The following is a 17,928-nucleotide window of genomic DNA, read 5'->3' on the forward strand; positions in this document are numbered from 1 at the left end:
AAGGAGGAAGCAATGGAGAGAATAAGAGGGTGGGAACCTCAGTCTTGGGTCTATGAGGGAGCCAGCTCTTGACTGTCTGTCCTCATGCCCGCGGGTTGATGCTACTTCCTTCCCATTCTCCCTTTGAGGCACTGGTTCCACCAGGGCCAGGGGTTTGGATTGCCAGTCCTGTCCCTTCTCCTACCCAAAGCTCCTAGATCCCCATAACCACAGGACCCCTGCCCCAGCACCAAAGGGAAGTGGTAAAGAGCAAAGTCTGGAGTGAGACAAACTGGGAGTGAATCCCTGGCACGCTGTGCAGGTCATTTTACCTCTCTAGGCCTCAGCCCTCTCTGAAAGAGGGCCCATGGAAGTACCACTCAATGTCGTAGGGTAGATACAAGAGGTAGATGACAGAAAGCTTGGCCTGGCGCCTGCCCTAGTGTCTGGCAAACAGGGGAAGCTCCACTTCTGGTGACTTGATGGTCAAGGCACTTTGCATATTAGAGGGGACTTTCTAATCCCAGAGGACTCAGGGCCCAGAGTCCAGGTCCCTGGGAATTGGATTTACGGCTCAGGAACAAGCCCAGGGATGGAGTGGGATGTGGGGAAACCTGGGCAGTCCTCAGCACAGGACAGTCCGGAGCCCGTACACGTGAAAAGGGAGAGTCGTCCAGCCAGGGAGGGGGGATGGGGAGTAGGAAGAGAGGTTTACGTCCCCTGACCCAACCCCCCCATCTCGACTCAACTCTAGGGTTCAACTGGCCAGCGGGCAGGCGGGCGGGGGCGGGGCACCGCCGGCCTCTTTCGCCCTGCCGGGGGTTGGGGGGGCGGGTCCCCGGGAACTGCTCCTCCCGCGCGCCGCAGCTTTAAGAGGCTGCTTGGCGGTAGCGAGCGGGGCTGGAGCCGCAGCCAGAGCCAGCGGAACTGAGAGGAAGGAGCAGGCAGGTGCACGGCTGCGGGGACGACAGCGGCATGACCGGCCACCACGGCTGGGGCTACGGCCAGAACGACGGTAGGCGCAGACCCTGGCCAGCCCCAACCCGCTGGATCTAACCCACGAGCCCAGCCGGATTTCCCGGACTTCAAGCCCCCAACCGTCAGGGAGGAACCGGGACCCCCCTCTGGCCCAGCCCCCCGAATCCAGCCCACCCGCCCGGCGCAAGCTCTGGCTCCCCCACTCCTGGCCCAAAGTCCGCGCTGCGACCCGGCCTGCCCCGCCGCCAGCTAGCCACCCCCTGGCTGAGCGCGCGTCCTGCCGCCTCCTCCGCGCAGCCCCTGACTGCTGTGCTCGCCCGGACCTGGGCCCCAACACTCACCCGCCGCAGGCACAGGGGGCGGAGGTGGCCCTGGGCAGCTGGGGGCGGTCCGGGTGGAGCGCTGTGCGCGGGTGTCTATGGCGGGGAGCGCGCACGGCGTGTGTGCGGGGACCTCCCGGGAGCCGGGCTCTGCTGGACAAGGGCGCGATGTCCCCGGGAGAGTTTCCCCGGGGAAGTGTCCGGGCTCTCCTGCTGGCAGGTACGTGCGGGAAGGGGGCATTTGTGGGCGCGCGCGTGTGTCTAGGTGTCTACATCGAGCAGAGTGTCTGAGCACGTCCTGGTGTGAAGCGTGGGAGCCCGTGGCCCACACGAGCCTCCTGGTTTGATTGGGAAAATAGCACCCGATCCTGCCTCAGTTTCCTTAGGATGCATAGGAAGGGAAAAGAGGCAGAGGGAGAGCCAGATGGCTTGAATGTGAGTCTGGGACAGGTCAGTTACCCTTCGGGCTATTTCTTACCAAGGGGGTATAGGGGTGTGGGGTAAGTGTTTCCCCCTTTCCCTCTGGTGAACAGCGAGGACTCAAAACCTACCCTGCCAGGAGAAAATGCTAGGCAGGGCAGGTGGATGTGGGGAGAAAGGAAGGTGCTGGTGACAGGAACACTCCTCGCCTTCCCTCTCTGGAGAGAGACAGTCACTCTTTGTGGGAGGATGGGGGTCCTGGGCTAATTGGGAGGAGGTTGGGAGGGGGTTGGGAGGTTGCAGTGGGTCAGAAGGAGTTAGGGGGGGCTGTTGTGTGTCTGGCTCCCTCTGGGATCCAGGGACACAAGAGCATATTTTGGAGGGAAGACCCCCAGAGCTGGGCATGCAAAAGCTAGAGACATTCAGAAAAAGGCAACAGAGACCAGCAAAGTGGGAGAGAGAGGCAGAGAAGGGGCAGGTTGACAGAACCCATAGATCATCTTCCTTCCAGCACCCGCTTTGAGACAGTTTCTGGGTGTTTCCTCCAGAGTCAGAGTCCCCTGACTGTATCCATCTGCTAGTCTTGCCCACCAGCTCTGAGCACCCAGTATCCTATAGGGCCTGCCCCATGGGCCTACCACCCTCAGGCCACTGCCCCTCACCCAGCCAGACCTGGGTCATTGAGGTTAGGGACAATGAAAGAGGGAAGGACAGAGAATAGAGGTGCCGGCATGCGGCATGCTCACAGGACTTCAAAAATAACCCAGTGGGTCTGGGCCACGATTCTGAGTCATCCATTGGGGACACAGCTCTGTCGGCACCTGCTGCTGTTTTCTCAGGAAAACTTAAGAAGCCAAAAACGGGGAGAAGCACCAGCCGGCAATAGCTCTAAAAATAGGTTGCATCTCAGGATGTTCCCCAGGGAGATGCCGAGCCTCTAGGCTGCAGATGGAGCCTCTGGGAGGCAGGTGGTGGGCGCTCGTGGGTGTGCACGCAGGTGTATGTGTATGTGCTTGCACGAGCACGTATTTTGCTGTAGTCTTTTATTGCAGACCTGGGTTTGCAACAGGGAGTGTTTGTGTGTGACGGTGTATATGCGTGTGTCAGGTGTAGGTGGCAGCGCTGTGTGTGTTTATACACACGTATGTTGCTGGCCCAGGCCACTCTGGGCCCGATGAACCCAGGTCACTGTGCATATACGTATGTACCCATGAAAATCTCTATAGTCTGTAGGCACGTGCCAGACATGCACGTGCTGTGTGTTTATATCAGTACCGAAGTGTGTGTGCGAAGTGTGGGTGAATTGCCCTCAGTTCTTTTCATCTATGAAATGGGGATCATGCTGGTATCTGCTTCACAATGTGATTGTAAGGAACGAACACATGTCCCAGAGCCAAGGCTAGGTCGATGTTAGCTTATGTTATTATTTTCACAAACACCAACACGAACATGCTCAAGGTGCAGGAAGAGGCCAGATACATGGTACGGTCAGGTCAGGGACTTCAGATGCCTGGGGCCCTCTGTGAGCACTATTGGGAATTGGGGAGGAGTCACTGCCTAGAACTGCCCCTTGGCTTGTGACTATATTGGCTCCCTTCCATAAATTACCTCACAGGGCCTCTTATCAGCTCTGGGAGATGAGTTTTAGTAAGGCCATTTTGCAGACAAGGAAATGGAGGCGGAGAGGGGAAGTGGCAGAGCTGGGACTAGAGCCCCAAAGTAGGGGCTAACCTCTGAAGGGATACCAGGGAGACCGTCCCCCACAGGTGTCCTCAGCCCATGGCCCAGAGATCCAGGCTAGCCTGAGTCCTTGCCCTCTCCCCATCTGCAGGCCCCTCACAGTGGCACAAGCTGTATCCCATTGCCCAGGGAGACCGCCAGTCACCAATCAACATCGTGTCCAGCCAGGCTGTGTACTCGCCCAGCCTGAAGCCACTGGAGCTTTCCTACGAGGCCTGCATATCCCTCAGCATCACCAACAATGGCCACTCTGTCCAAGTGGACTTCAATGACAGCGACGACCGAACTGGTGAGTGGCCCTTGGCGGAGGCTGGCCCCCTCCCCCTGGGCTCCTCACCCTGTGTTGGACAGGCTCAGGAAGGCTGGCGTGCTGTGGCGGGGAAGGAAGGCTCCACCTCTCACCAGCTCTGAAGGCTTGGGCTGAGCCTCAGTCAGCTTATGCACAAAATGGGATGCTCTTTTCCTCTCTAAGGTCATAGGGAGGAAAAATGAAAACCGGAAGTGATGTTTGTAGTGCTGGCATATAGCAAATGCTCAAGAAATGTGAATTCCCTTCCTTCTCTTCCATTTACTGCTTTAGGTCAGGTTTGTTTTCACTCTGGGCCCTGTGAGTCACCTGCTGTGTGGCCTAAGGCCAAACCCTCCTCCCTGTGTGATCTGGCCAAGCCCAGCAGAGACAGAAAGGAGCTAATGTGTTCTGTGTGCCAGGCCCTTTGCTAAGGTCTTAGGCAGTTCTTTTATTCTCTCAAGAACCCACCTCTAAAACGGGCAAATAGAGACTCAATGGGGAGTTTGCCCCATTGCTGGGGAGTTCCAAACAAGCCTGGTCCAACTCCAAAGGTCTTCTCTCCAACTCACCCACGAGCTCAAGATTCCAACCAGCCTGCACCAGAGAGCGGCCAGCGGGAACGTATGGCATCTCTTTACCCTGGGATGAGAGTCCAGGTTCTTTCCTAATCAATTCCTAGGTGGAGGCCTCAGGAGTGCTCCTCAGTGAAGAGATTTTATCCTTATAAACAGGCCTGAGAAAGGTAGAGTGGGGCAAGGAGGGAACCTGCTAGAGTTTTTTGTGTAAGGGAGTAACTGGTACTCTGCCTCTCCGTCTCCACCTCTCATCCTGCATACAATGAAAGCACACAAAGGAAATTAAGTTTCAAGTAAAAAATCAAAAAGCAGAGAAGAGGAAGGAAACCACGGAGGAGTGATCTTAGTTGCTTAGCCCTGAGTTCCCTGGTAGGTTAGGAAAAAAGGGAAAGAGGGTCAGCTATAGTTCTTGTTGTAGAGGGGAGGAAATCCAGCGGATTCTCAGAAGAAAGATATTTCCTGGAACTGAATTTTTAGAAAAGCGTCTCACCCAGAGCTTTGGGGCTCTTGATGACCCTAAATGACAGTTTGTGATGGAGCAGTTTTCATATGACTGTATCTCCTAACAGCTTGCAGAGGGCATTAAGGGTTCAATTCAGACATCTGTAGCTTCGTGAAGGCCACTGTTGTTGGGAAGGGAGAAAGGAAGCCTAGGGGGCATGCCTCTGGACCAGTGATCCAGCGGCTTACTTTCAGGCCTGGATGGAGCTCCCTCCCTACCAGAATACCCAGGCCTGAGGGGACAGGGAACCAGCAGAAAGAGAGTAGGCTTGGGAGTGAGACATTTGGGGCTCTGCCACTCACCAGCTGTGTGACTTTGGGCAGGACACCTGCTTTTCCAAGTCTCAGTCATACATCTGTCCAATAAGGGATAACAATGTGTTCCTCTCAAGGACACTATGGGGGTTGATGCCAGCAGAGTGCTGAACACATGGTGAGTGCACAGTGAACAGTAGTGTGTTCTGTAGTTAGGACAGGGAGAGGAGGAGAAGGGAGCCAAGCTCAAGGGGTTTACTCCCCGAGAGGCCACACTGCAGCATCCCAGGTGGGGCATGCTCAGAGGGGTGGGCCCCCACAGGTCATATCAGACCCTGCTGCTCCTGCCTCTCCCGGACGGACGGAGCAGCCTGATTGGGCCCCTGCCACGGCCATACCCCCACCTCCCGCCCCAGACTTCTTTTGTCCACCAGCCAGCAATGCTTATGGACAGGCCCTGCTTCTCAGATAGGGCAAGGTAGCAAAGAATGGCCTTTGGACTGTTCAGTCATCCTCCTCCTCATGGGGCCCCCAGGGGACAAGGCCCTGCCCTGGTCACCCATCCTGGAGGGGCCTAGTAGAACTCTGAGCCTGGGGCAGTCACCTGATCCAGCGACTCACATTCAAGCCTCGCTGGGGCTCCCTCGACTGCCTGATCCCTTTCACCTGGAAATTCAATCAGTCCCAGGAGGCCTTGTGCCTGGCTCTAGCTCACCAGGTATCAGGGTGAGAAAGTCACAAAACCAGCACAAGTAGGGACCTCCAAAGAGACCACAGGGAATGGCCCGGGCCCGACCATTAGACTGGGAACCGTCAGGAACTGGCCTTTGGACAACACCAGGTCCTGGGAAGGCTAAAGGTTCTAGGGAGACAGTGTGGCCTGATGATTAGGGGATTGGGCTCTGGACTTATGAAGGAGATACAGGCTTATATCCTAACTTAGTGCCTTGCTGAATGATCTTGACAAAATGCCTTGCCCTCTCTGTGCCTCATTTTCCTCCAATGTAAGATAGAGAAAACACAAAGTTCTGTCTCTTATGACTTCTACAAGGCTTCTAGAAGGATTAAACAAAAGAAGCCCCCCAATCTAACCCTGGGTCCAGGGTCCAGGGGATCCAGACACGAAAGGCCTATTGTTAGCGATAACGGGAGCTTGGGAGACAAGGGCCCAGCTTCTGTGCACAAGTGGGCAGAAACGGGGAGGGTGGCCAATTGGAGTGGTGCACTCTGTCACTACCGGACTCCTCTTCCGCCTGCAGGCTGCCTGGATTCCTGCCCTGGCCCCGCAAAGGGCCCACGGCACTGGGTGAAGACTGACCCGAGCCCACTGAGCCCAACAAATTTTCCAAGTGAAAACTTTATCCCTCTCCTGGGCATTGGCCTGGTCCTGGCACTACCAGCTGCCGGGCCGTGTGGACTCTCTCACATAAATTACTACACTTCTTCTTGCAGTGGTGACTGGGGGGCCCTTGGACGGGCCATACCGACTCAAACAGTTCCATTTCCACTGGGGCAAGAAACACAGTGTGGGCTCAGAGCACACGGTGGATGGCAAGTCGTTCCCCAGCGAGGTAAAGGCCCTCTACCTGAGCCCTCCCTTTATTATTTGGAGAAGGCCAGGATGGTCACGCGCCTGGTGTGGGGGTCGAGAGAGGGTGAGGAGGAACAGCCAGAGGTTTGGGAGAGACCACCCCTAGCACAGGGTATTCCACCAGAACTCTGCCCCCTGGTCTGTGACTCGAGAAGCAGTTTTCTGAAGGACAAGTCCAGTCCTACCACACCCTGCTGACAACCCTTCAAGGACTGAGCCTGGTGTTCAAGGCCCTGCAGAAAGTGGCTTTATCTGGCCTCATCTTTTCCTGACCTCCCCCACATTGACCAGCATGTGAAGAATCTCCTGTCCATACCTGGCTCTCTCAAACCTCCCAGGCTTTTTGCCTATGCTGTCCTCTCTACCTGGGGTATCTTTCCCCAGGGTTCTGTCTGATAACCCCTTACTTATCCTTTGGACTCAGCTGCAGGCACCATCTTCTCGCATGGATGGCCATTACCTATTTCGCAGTTCACCCAGGGCAGGACCTGAGCCAGATTTCTCTTTGGGTCACCTGGGGCTCAGGAAAGGGTTGGGCCCAGAGCAGTGTGGATGTTATCTGTGGCCCCTGGGGGCTTCCTACCCCTCTTGCAGAGGGAAGCCCGGCTTTGAGCTCCCACGGCCCCTCGGAGGCGCTAAGCACTGGCCTGGCCTGGCCTGTTGTTGCCCCTATAGCTGCACCTCGTTCACTGGAACGCCAAGAAGTATAGCACCTTTGGGGAGGCAGCCTCAGCGCCCGATGGCCTGGCTGTGGTCGGTGTCTTCTTGGAGGTAAGGGGTGGTTATCAGGGCCAAGAGGGGCACGGGGAGGCCAGCATTGCCCCTAGTTCCAGACATGCTGGGTGCTGGGCTCACACTACCCTTTCCCTGACAGACAGGGGATGAGCACCCCAGCATGAACCGTCTGACAGACGCGCTCTACATGGTTCGGTTTAAGGTGAGACCAGGGGTCCATGGTCTTGACCCAGAGCAGCCTGGTGGGAGGAAGAGGCTGGAGCACAGAGTGGGCCCATCCACTGCAGCCTGACAGCAAACTCTCGCTGAGATGAAGAGTACAGGTTAGCAGCTGCAGTGCCCTGCAAATGACTCCTCTTCATTGGAGTCAGTGGCCTCGCTCAGTGCCCAGGTGACAACCTGTTTGGTATAGGATTGATAAGATGGCTTGTTGTGTTAATGGGCATCCTACAGCCAGCTCCACTAAGGGTAGTTGAAGGAAAAGGCAGAGAGAGAACGTGGTGCCCAGAGAGCCCTAGGCACCACAGCTTTTACATACCAGAAAACAGGTGGACAGGGCCAGGTCCAGGGTGGGGGGTGGCATCTGGTATCACAGACCTATGCCCACAATTTGCATCATTGGGCCAAGGAGAAGACTAAATCTTGCCGACAGGAAAGAGTGGGGAGGATGCTGGTCTGGTCCCGGCGGCGGGTCTATGCTGATTCCTGGGTTTGCCTGCTCTGCCCCAGGGAACCAAGGCCCAATTCAGCTGCTTCAACCCCAAGTGCCTCCTGCCTGCCAGCCGGCACTACTGGACCTACCCGGGCTCCCTGACAACGCCCCCACTGAGCGAGAGTGTCACCTGGATCGTGCTCCGGGAACCTATCAGCATCTCTGAGAGGCAGGTGAGTTCTCCCAGAGTACAAATCGGAGGGCTGGGGCACTCTCAACCAGCAAGCTACAGCTTATAGTCCCACCATCAAGTCTCCCATCTTTTGCTAATAAACATTTAGATTCTTGTTTGGGAGTTCGCTTGATTATTAGTCATTAGGACCTCACCACAGGCTGAGAGGGGAGACCCCTGCATCCTGGGACCACCCTTGCTGTGTTAGAATCTGAATCCTGCATTTGTTGACAAGTCTTAGCTACATGGAGTTGGAACTAGAGCCAGGTGGAGCAGGGTCCAGGTTCAAAGGCCCTTTTGTGGGTAACTGACATCAGGATCCCAAAGAAAGAGAACGAGTGGGTAGCAAGAGGAGAGAGGGGTAGAGCTGGCTGGCAAGGTATGTCAGATGATGTGTCAGGGATCAAAGAGAACGACAGCACCCCTGCTCTGCCCTGAGTATCTCTTCTGTCTTCTCAAGATGGAGAAGTTCCGGAGCCTGCTTTTCACCTCAGAGGATGATGAGAGGATTCACATGGTAAACAACTTCCGGCCGCCACAGCCACTGAAGGGCCGTGTGGTCAAGGCCTCTTTCCAGGCCTGAGCCGCCTACCTGCCCAGCTGGCCACTAGAGCACCATTTTCCCAAGGGCTTCCACGTCAGCAGACACCAAACCATCTGAGGCTCCCTGCCTGGGGGGTGCTGTGGACCCCCCTCCCATTCAGCTGGCTTGCTCCTTGGCCACCCTGGAGGATTCTTAATGGGACCCTCAAGTCAAGGGACACCCTTCGGCTGGGGACAGGAAGGACAGGAGCTGAGCATGGTCCAAGCCTGAGGCTGCCTCTGCTCTCCAAGACCCAAAGGTCCCTGGGAATCTCCTCCCGTCTTCCCCACTGGCAGTGACAGCAGCCCCACCCTGAGCTCACACTGTGATGGACGAGACCGAGCTCCCTGGGGCAGGCAGCTGACATTTCCAGAAAGACTCAAGCAATAATTAGAGGTGGGCAGAGCTGCCCTCTCGGCGTTACCTCTTCTGCAGGCCTCCGCCATGCACGAACCTCACTGCCGGGCCATTAAAATCAGCACCCAGCCTGCTGGAGATGACATGGCCTTTTCCCTCCAGCCACCTGCTGCCATGGGCAGACACTGGCTATGGCTTAGGTAGTTTCTTCCCTCACCCCCTCCCAGCCACCAAAGCCACCTACATGACAATCCATCCATGCAATGATTAATAAACTCATTTATTCCTGCAACAAATACCCACCGAGTACCTGTGCTATGTCAAGTACTGTTGTAGACATTGGGAGGAATTGATGGTGATAAGTCAAGCACAGTATGTGGGGAGGGACATCAGTATGAGCAGGCGAGGGTTATATAGAGGGCCCAGAAGAGGGGGGGGGTACCTCATCTGGTGAAGAAATTAAATTCCAGCCAGTGTTCCAAGGCAGATATAAAGGATCAGTAAGTTGGAAGCCAAGGGGAGAGTAGGTGTGCAAACTCAAAGATGAAAGAGAGCCCAGAGTGTAAAACTGAAAAGGACCAGGGGGGCTGGAGGCCTGGGGGAGAGCCTGGGCCCCTCCCAAGGCTAATGGGAGTCATAAAGAGTCTTGGGTATAGGCTGGGAAGAGCCAGAAGGGCAAAGGGGGAAGATCCTTGAAGAGTGTAGATGAGCAGGCAGAAGTAGCAGCAGGGAGAAGGTGGTGGCCAGTAGCCAGGAAAGAGGAGACGGGGTGGTAGAGGTGGGGAGCGGTGGGACTGGATGAGACAAGTTTAGGAGGTAAAGCACAAAGACAGGGTTTGGCTATCAGAGAGGAAGAGGGGGTCCAAGGGCAGGACCTCCACATGGGCTGGGGAGCCTGGGCAGGAGCTGACCAGGGTGGACATAGGATTCACAGGGCCCTAGCTGAGGAATGCTAGGAACTGGTGTGATGTTGGGGTGTTAGCCAGGAGAGAGGTAGAGAGGCTGCTTTGAAATGTCCTAAGGTGCTGGAGGGGAGGGGGCCCAGGATGGCCAGAGGAGGAACAGTACGAACCCCTGAGGAGGAGCTGCTGAGAGGTAGGAGAAAAGTCACAGAGTAGGGCCCAACACATCTAGGGGAAAGGGGCATGCTGGGGACTGCTGAGGAGTCTGAGGCAGGGCTGGGGTGAGGATGAGGCTAGGGAGCAAAATTAAAGAGGCATGCACCCTCAGGCTCAATCCTGCATTTATAAGATGCCCCTGAGAGTGGGCATCTTCTGAAATTTGTACCCTAACGGCCTCCTCGCCTCACCCTAGTCCAGCCCAAATCTGGAGGGCTCCCTAAGGAAAGTGCCCAGGTGGATTTAGAGACCCAGTCATCACTGCAACCCAGACAGATGGGTAGGGAAGGCAGCAGGCAGCCTGGAGGCTGAGGAGTGAGGGAGAACAGCAAACAGGAAGCAGAGAGATATACTGCTGAGGGGGCACTGGTTCAGGGCCTTTGGAGAGATGGCTGAGGACCTGTATGAACAACCTTGGGAAGAAGGCTGAGCTGCTGAGATTGGAGAGGCTGGTGACACATCTGTCTGCTCACTTCACCACAGCCCCTGTCATTGTCACTATTACCAGAAGGGCCCTCCTGGGTTATGAGGTACTTCTGGACTTTGGGTGAGGCCACAAGGAGAGGAAGAAACTGGGTCTTAGACTTTCAGCTTCCAGCCAGGGATGCAGGGAAGGGAGAGGCTTGTTCTGTTGACCCTTCTCACTCCCATGCTCAGGACAAATCTGTCTCCAGACTGGGTCGAAGTTGAAGAACAGAAGGGACAGAGCCCTTTGATGGGAGGCCAGGCACAGCTTTGCCCTTGCAGGCACCCCTGGCCCGATCTAAGGGCCATTTTCTCCCTCTAGGTTTCCGGAGACGTTAAGAAGGGTGGTGTCTGGAGGACGGTGTTTGCTCAGCTTGGGGGCAGGCAGCAGCAGAAAAGCAATGCTAGTGAGGTGCCTGGTGGCTCAGTGGGTTGAGCATTTGACTTTGGCTCAGGCCATGATCTCACAGCTGGTGAGTTCGAGCCTCACTGTCAGCGTGGCAGTATGTCAGCGTAGAGCCTACTTGGGATCCTCTGTCTCCCTCTCTCTCTCCCCCTCCCCTGCTCTCTGTTTCTAAAAATAAATAAAACATTAAAAAAAAAAAAAAAGAAAAGTAATGCTAGTAAAGCTTCCTCTTAAGACAGGCCAAGGGCCAGGGGCAGATGACTGACTCTCTCCCTAGGGTACAAGAACTGTCTTCACCCCCCGTTTTACGGACAGTGATGATGTGCCTGGGGGAGGGTTAACTAGGCAAGTGGCAGAGTGGGATTTGAACCTGAATCTGTCCCACAACTCTCCCGCTCTGTGCCACAGCAACTGGGCCCACCCACAGGAGGGAGGGATGGGCACGGTGGCGGCCACGTGGAGTTGAAACAACAGGACTGACGCTGCTGGCAATGCCAGGGACCTCGGCCAGCCCCTCGCGGGCATGGTGGCAAGACAGGCCTGGCACCAAAGAGGACTTGAGAAATGGGAGCTGGCTTTATAGTAATTATCCCAAGGCTGCCAAGAATCCTCACTCCTTAAATCTTTCCCCTTAATTTGTTTTTTAATTTAAAACTATTTTAAAATCAAAAGTGGCCTCCTTATGATCACAGCCCAAGATTTGACCCTTTTACATCCAAATGGGATGCCCCAGCTGGATCCCAAATGCCTCCAGCAAACCTGGCCTCAAGGGACCCAGGACTGTGTCCTGAATCCTCACCCAGGACAAGATTGCCTCCTGAAGCTGATGCAGGGCACATTCAGAGCACTCAAGACAAGATAGGCTCTGCTCGCTCCCAGGTTCCCAGACAGCCCTCCCTGGTATCCAGGGTAGCCCACGCCAGTGGCCACAGCATAGACTTTGTGCCCAGGCTAGGGGCATAGACTTCCCTCCAAAGCTGGAGGATGCAGGCCCTGGGTCTCCCTTCTCCGGGCCTCGGGAGATGGGGTGGCTGTAAAGACCCAGCCCCCTGGAGCTCTGTCTGCAGAGGATCTGCTCCCAATCCCAGTTACCTCTAGAGCTGCTATTGCTGCAGGGGTCTGAGAGGTCCCCATAGGGCTGGCTGGGGACACTATCTGCCCAAGGGCTCATCTATGGGGACAGTGATCTGTGGTCTGAGCAAAGGTTGGGGATATGGACAGAAACGGGTCTGAGGTGAAGGCTGCAAGGTAAGCTGACAGCATTGTTGTCAGAGCTGATGTCTGGTGGGGGTGGGGGCTCATGTCCCCTTGGACTCATGTCCAAGCTAAGGGGGCCTGGAGCAGGATGCAGGCCTTGGCTGCAGCCAGAGCTGACCTAAGTATGGAAGGAAGGTGAGATAACAGTATCTGCCCATCCTGGATACCTTGGGCTGTGTCCCCCCATGTCCATGTGTCACAACATCAACTCTGATCTCACCCTCAAGGGCAAAATGAACCCCTGGTTGGTCAAGACTCTGAGGGGAAGGGAGAATGTGATTCTGTGAGCACGGATGGTATCTGGCCTGCAGCCAGAGGCAGGGGCTGGGGAATGCATCCCTTTTGGAGGCTTTTCTGCTCACACACTTAGGGCAGATGCACCGGCCTTTGTACCATATGTCACTCGAGCCCTCAAAAGTTTGTGTTCTCCTCCATAAAACAGACATGATATAATGTGAGCCACATATGTAATTTAAAATTTTCCAGTAGCTCTGTTTTAAAAGGTAAAAAGAAACAAGTGTATTTAATTTGAACAATATATCTTATTTAACTTAATTATGTCCAAAGTATATTATCATTTCAACATGTCATCTATATATAAAAATTAATGAGATATTTTACATTATTTTTTGTGCTAAGTTTTTGAAATCCAGTGTGTATTTTACACTCATAGCATATCTTGATTCAAAGTAGCTACATTTCAAGTGCCTAAGAGCACAGGTGGCCAGTGGCTACCATATTGGATAGCCTAGCCGAAAACAGATGTTTCCCTTTGCAGGGCCATCTGCTAGCACGGTATCCAAATAGGCCCTCTGGCAGGGCCTATAGCCAGGCAAGGTGGTGGCCGGAATGAGTCAGATCTGCTCCGAGCCTGTGTCCTCCACAACGGCAGTTTCAGAACATTTGATGCCAAATTGGCTCCCTCTATTGGGGCCTTCCACCTCCAGGAAACCTCCAGCCTGGCTGGCCCTGCCCCAGGTCACCCTGCAGGACCTTCGCTGTTCCTCTGAGGGAAAGGCCAAGACCTTCAGCAAGGAACTGACTACAAAAGACCGTCAAGAGTAGGGGAAGGTGGTAGTGTCTCTGAGAAGAGTCCTGGCTTGGTCGAGGAGACTTGGTTAGTTTGAGAGGGCTTCCTGGAAGAGGGGTCCAAAGCCAAAGTAGTTGGCATCACAGCAGAGGCACAGAAGCCTCAGCAGCAGTGAACATTTACCAGACAGAGAGAAGAAGGCCTGGCTATCACCCAGCAGGTATCAACAAAGAGGGGATGTGTGGCTGGAGACACAGGGCTCCCCAGGCTCTGAAGGCCTCAAATGTCAGGGAGAAGTTTACCTTTATATCCGGGTGCCATGAGGAGCTACTGGAGGTCTAGAGCAGGAGCTGAGGGCCTCCTGGATTGGAGGAAGAGGATTCTCTCTGAGGCTCAGAAAGCACTAGGCGTCATTTGGCCTGAATCCACCTTCTAACACAGGCTCAAGTGCAAATTCTGACAGGTACAATTCATTACCTCCTCCAGCTGCCCTCCTTGGCCCTGCAGAAGGGACTCATTCCTGGACCCTGGTCGTTCTTGGCTTGGCCATCTGTGAGTCTAATCTAAATCCCTCCAGTTGCAGCTCAAATGTTTTCATCTGCAGAAATGTGGGAGGGTGAGCAGGTGACTCTTTAGACCCAATGAGTTACTCTCTCGGGATAGGCACTGCAGGAAAGGCATAGGGACACAGAGGCTCCAGGGTTACCTGGGCTCCCAGGGATCCCTCAGGTTTTCAGGAACGAGCTGCTCCTCCTCCTCCTCTTCTCTCAAGTCCTGCTGTGAGTGACAACTCCTTGGTTGCTCTGGGCATGCGTATCCCCTGAGGGCACACAGTCCTATCTCTCCAGCTACCCAGGCCTCCCTGGGGAAGTGGGAACTGGGCCCTTGCTGCCGCTGCTACTGTTCATGAGTGTTCAGGAGTAGAGTTTAGAAGGTATGACTTTTTCAATCAGAGGAAGCCATGGTAAGGATCAGTAAGCTGCCCAGGGAATCCCAGAGTATCCACACCAAAAGAATTCCTGTTCTGATCTCCCTATACAGATAGAACAACTGAGGCCCAAAGAAGGAACACAGTCTGCCTAAGTAAGTCGGTGGGAGAGCAAGGATTTATGACTCCTGGTCCAGTGCTCATCAGGAGAGCCTTACTTCGCAGAAAGGTCCCTACACATAATAACTCTGTGCTTACCTGCTGCGGAGTCTGAAATCTTGCCAGTTGAGCTTCAGTGCTCAGTTGACATGGTCCCCTGATGAAATGCCTCCCTTGGGAGGCAGTAACACCTTATGGGGGAATGATCTTATCACCTCCTTTTCAGTCTTCCGTGTGACCTCTTCTCTCCACCTCAGTTCCCCATCTGTAAAATGTATCAGAGGGAGGACTTGAGGGAGGAGAGAAAGCAGATTTCCCAGAAGTAGAGCCAAGCCATGGCCAAGCTGGGGGGCAGACAGCTCTGGATCCCAGGATGTGGGTCACCCCATGTGCCCCCTAAATTGCAAGGGGCGTGATGCTGGGCCCAAACCGGCAGGGACAGATGACTGGAAGAATCTCCCAAGACCCCCAGACCTTTGCCCATCAGTGTGACAGGAGAATACCTGGGCTGAATTTCCAGCCAGCCCGATGTAATGGGGGCTCAGAGCTGGATTGAAATGATTTATAGAAAATAAGTAATTCCATGTGTTTCACATACCCAATTCTGTGAACTATGACCCATAGGACAAAGGGTCATTGTCTGCACTGCACTTTAGAAGTCAGTGCTTGGAAGTGATTTCTCTCCTAGGAGGGCAGAGCTCTAATGGTATAATTTGAGGCAGAGGCAGGTGAGCTGAAAAGGCATTTTGGGGGCAGCCAAGCCTTTGAAGCCCCGGGCCCAGCACTAAATCTGGAAGCCTGTGGTTTCTGGGGCAGGCAAAGGGACCTGGAGGGGAGCTCCTCACTCCTGTGCAGCTCAGGTCTACTAGGTGCAGAACTGACCACATGGGCCCCACGACCCCAGGTTGGGGGTGGAGGACTCTGCGCCAATCTGGCTGCTTTAGCTGGTGCCAGTGGTGGCTCCAGCCACTCCCGGGGGCTCAGATCAGGGCAGCAGCAGCCAGCTCTACAGCCGTGGGGGGCGCCTCCCTCAATCCCAGGGCTCCCTGAGGTCAGAGGTCATGCTGAGGAAAGAAAGCCAGGTGTCTGGCTGCAGGCAAGAGCTTGATCAACCTCAGCCAAATTTACTAAGCCCTTGCTGTAAAGCTGAGGCCTCTAGAGATGGACCCTCAGTGCCCGTGGCACACAGGACTTAGCCATGTCAGGAAATGTCAGGCTTCGGAATTTTCTTTTTCTGCCCCTTTTCACAGACACCCGGGAAAACTGGGGTTGCTGCCATGGGAACAGGAATAGCCAATGTTTCGGGTTTCCACTGGCAGACTCAGAACCCCCACCCCAAAACCTTTTTGCTTTAGCATAATTTCAGACTTAAGAAAAGTTTAAAAAATAATACAGTGAATATACTATAGACTGGTACTGGACCCCCCATTTTATCACATTTGCTTTCTCTCCCTCTCTCTCTCCATATGTATACATTTTTTTTTGCCAGTGGCTTTCCTAAAAATGAGGACATTCTCTTATACAACCACAGTATAAGAATCAAAAGCAGGAAATTAACATTATTATGTTATCATTTTTTTACATTTTTAAAAAAAATTTTCGGAAAAAATTGTTTAATGTTTATTTATTTTTGAGAGAGAGAGAGACAGAGCACAAGGTAGGGAGGGGCAGAGAGAGACACAGAATCCAAAGCAGGCTGACCGTGCCTGACATGGGGCTCGAAACCACGAACCCTGAGATCGTGATCTGAGCTGAAGTCAGATGTGCAACTGACTGAGCCACCCAGGCGCCCCAATATTGTTATGTTACTATTATCCAATCAACATACCTTATTCATACTGTGCTAACTGTCCCAATAATGTCTTTTGTAACAATAACAACAAAAAATCCCAGATCATACCTTGCATTCAGTTGTCCAGTCCATTTAGTGTCCTTTTCTTTGGTCAGTTCCTCTGTCTTTGTCTTTCACAACATTGGTATGATCAGAGGGTACAGGCCAGTTAGTAGTAGGATGTCCCTCAGCTGGGTTTGTCGGGTGTTTCTTCATGAGGAGACTCGGGTTATTTGGTTTTCATAGGAATATCACAAGAAAGGTTCCCACGTTGTTCTTAGGTAGATAATGCTGATTTGTCTCATTACTGGTGATGTAACTTTTTGTTTTTGTTTTAATTGAAGCACAACATATATACAGAGAAGTACATATGCTTGATGAACTTTCAGTCTGAACACACCTATGGAACCAGCACTTAGGTCAGCAATAGCACATCTCCAGCACCCCCCCACCCCTACATCTTCATCAAGTTCCTACCTCCCAAAAGTACTCACCATCCTGACTTCTAATAGCATAAATTACATTTGTCTGGTTTTGAACTTCAAATAAATGAAATCATTCATTCCAGAAACCTCTTTAGTTTCTGGATTCTGCAAGATTCTCAGAGCCTACTTTTTTTTTTCCAGAGCCTACTTTTTATAATAATAAATGCAATACCTCCTACTATGAGCCTTCAGTGAAAATCAAAGAAAATACAATTTATCTACACACTTGATTCCAAAAAATTACTTTAATGCCTTAGTTGTAATATAAAGGACAGCCCTTTATAATACATGTTTATATACGCAAAAAGCATAATTTTCAATAAAATAATAGGTGTTTCAGAACATAAATGCTAGCTCACAAGGTTGTGATGAGGTCTTCTGAGGCTTGTACCTATATTCAGAAGCCTCAGAACATGGCAACTACAAATTCATTCCAGACCGAGGGACATGAGTATTGCTGCCTTCAGGATATGATTTTCCCAAACGGTGAACTCCTCTATTTTTTAGAACAGACATGAAAATATCCCATCTACTCATTGAATCTGAAAAATTTGTGTATTCATTGTACAATATTTTATAAGTCATCACATTCTAAAATGTTTTAATGTTTATTTATTTTTGAGAGAGAGAGAGTGAGCAGGGGAGGGGCAGAGAGAGAGGGAGACAGAATCCAAAGCAGGCCCGGCTCTGTCACCACAAAGTCTGATGTGGGGCTCAAACTCATGAACTGCAAGATCATGACCTGAGCCAAAGTCAGACACTCAACCGACTGAGCCACCCAGGTGCCCCTAAGTCATCATATTTTAACTCATAGGAGGTGACATTTTGTCTCTTAAGATTATGAGTGAAACAATGCTCAAATTAGGCATAAGTGGTAAAATTCCAGGCAACATAAAGTACAATAATTCACTGTATATTAAAACTGTGCAAGCATTACTCTGTGTTTCCAAATAAAATGGAACAAAGCTGCATGGAATGAATAAGTCACAGGGATAAAACACAGAGCATAGGGAATATAGTCAATGGTATTGTAATAGTGTAC

The 17,928-nt window shown here is 52.9% G+C and overlaps 2 protein-coding genes across 4 annotated transcripts in view; one reads left to right on the top strand and one right to left on the bottom strand.

Annotated features, from left to right (window-relative positions):
- Positions 1-1,400, bottom strand: part of NAE1 (NEDD8 activating enzyme E1 subunit 1) — a 32,802-nt gene extending 31,402 nt beyond the window's left edge. Inside the window, exon 1 of the mRNA XM_040498246.1 lies at positions 1,299-1,400. The gene's annotated coding sequence lies outside the window, so the exon portion shown is untranslated. The remainder of the gene's footprint in view (positions 1-1,298) is intronic.
- On the top strand, positions 819-9,505 carry CA7 (carbonic anhydrase 7). 3 transcript variants are annotated; one of them, XM_040498254.1, is made up of 7 exons: positions 819-994; positions 3,529-3,726; positions 6,510-6,628; positions 7,324-7,419; positions 7,523-7,585; positions 8,113-8,268; positions 8,728-9,505. In XM_040498254.1, the coding sequence occupies exons 1-7, from the start codon at positions 955-957 to the stop codon at positions 8,848-8,850; spliced, it is 795 nt and encodes a 264-aa protein (XP_040354188.1). In that variant the 5' UTR covers positions 819-954; the 3' UTR covers positions 8,851-9,505. The 3 variants fall into 3 exon arrangements, with proteins under 3 accessions (XP_040354188.1, XP_040354187.1, XP_040354189.1); XM_040498253.1 differs by lacking the exon at positions 819-994 and adding an exon at positions 1,395-1,497; XM_040498255.1 differs by lacking the exons at positions 819-994; positions 7,324-7,419 and adding an exon at positions 1,395-1,497.
- The last annotated feature ends 8,423 nt before the right edge of the window (positions 9,506-17,928 follow it).

This window comes from Herpailurus yagouaroundi, unplaced genomic scaffold, assembly GCF_014898765.1.
Source record: "Herpailurus yagouaroundi ecotype Mexico unplaced genomic scaffold, PumYag 190, whole genome shotgun sequence".
NCBI classification, from domain to species: domain Eukaryota; kingdom Metazoa; phylum Chordata; class Mammalia; order Carnivora; family Felidae; genus Herpailurus; species Herpailurus yagouaroundi.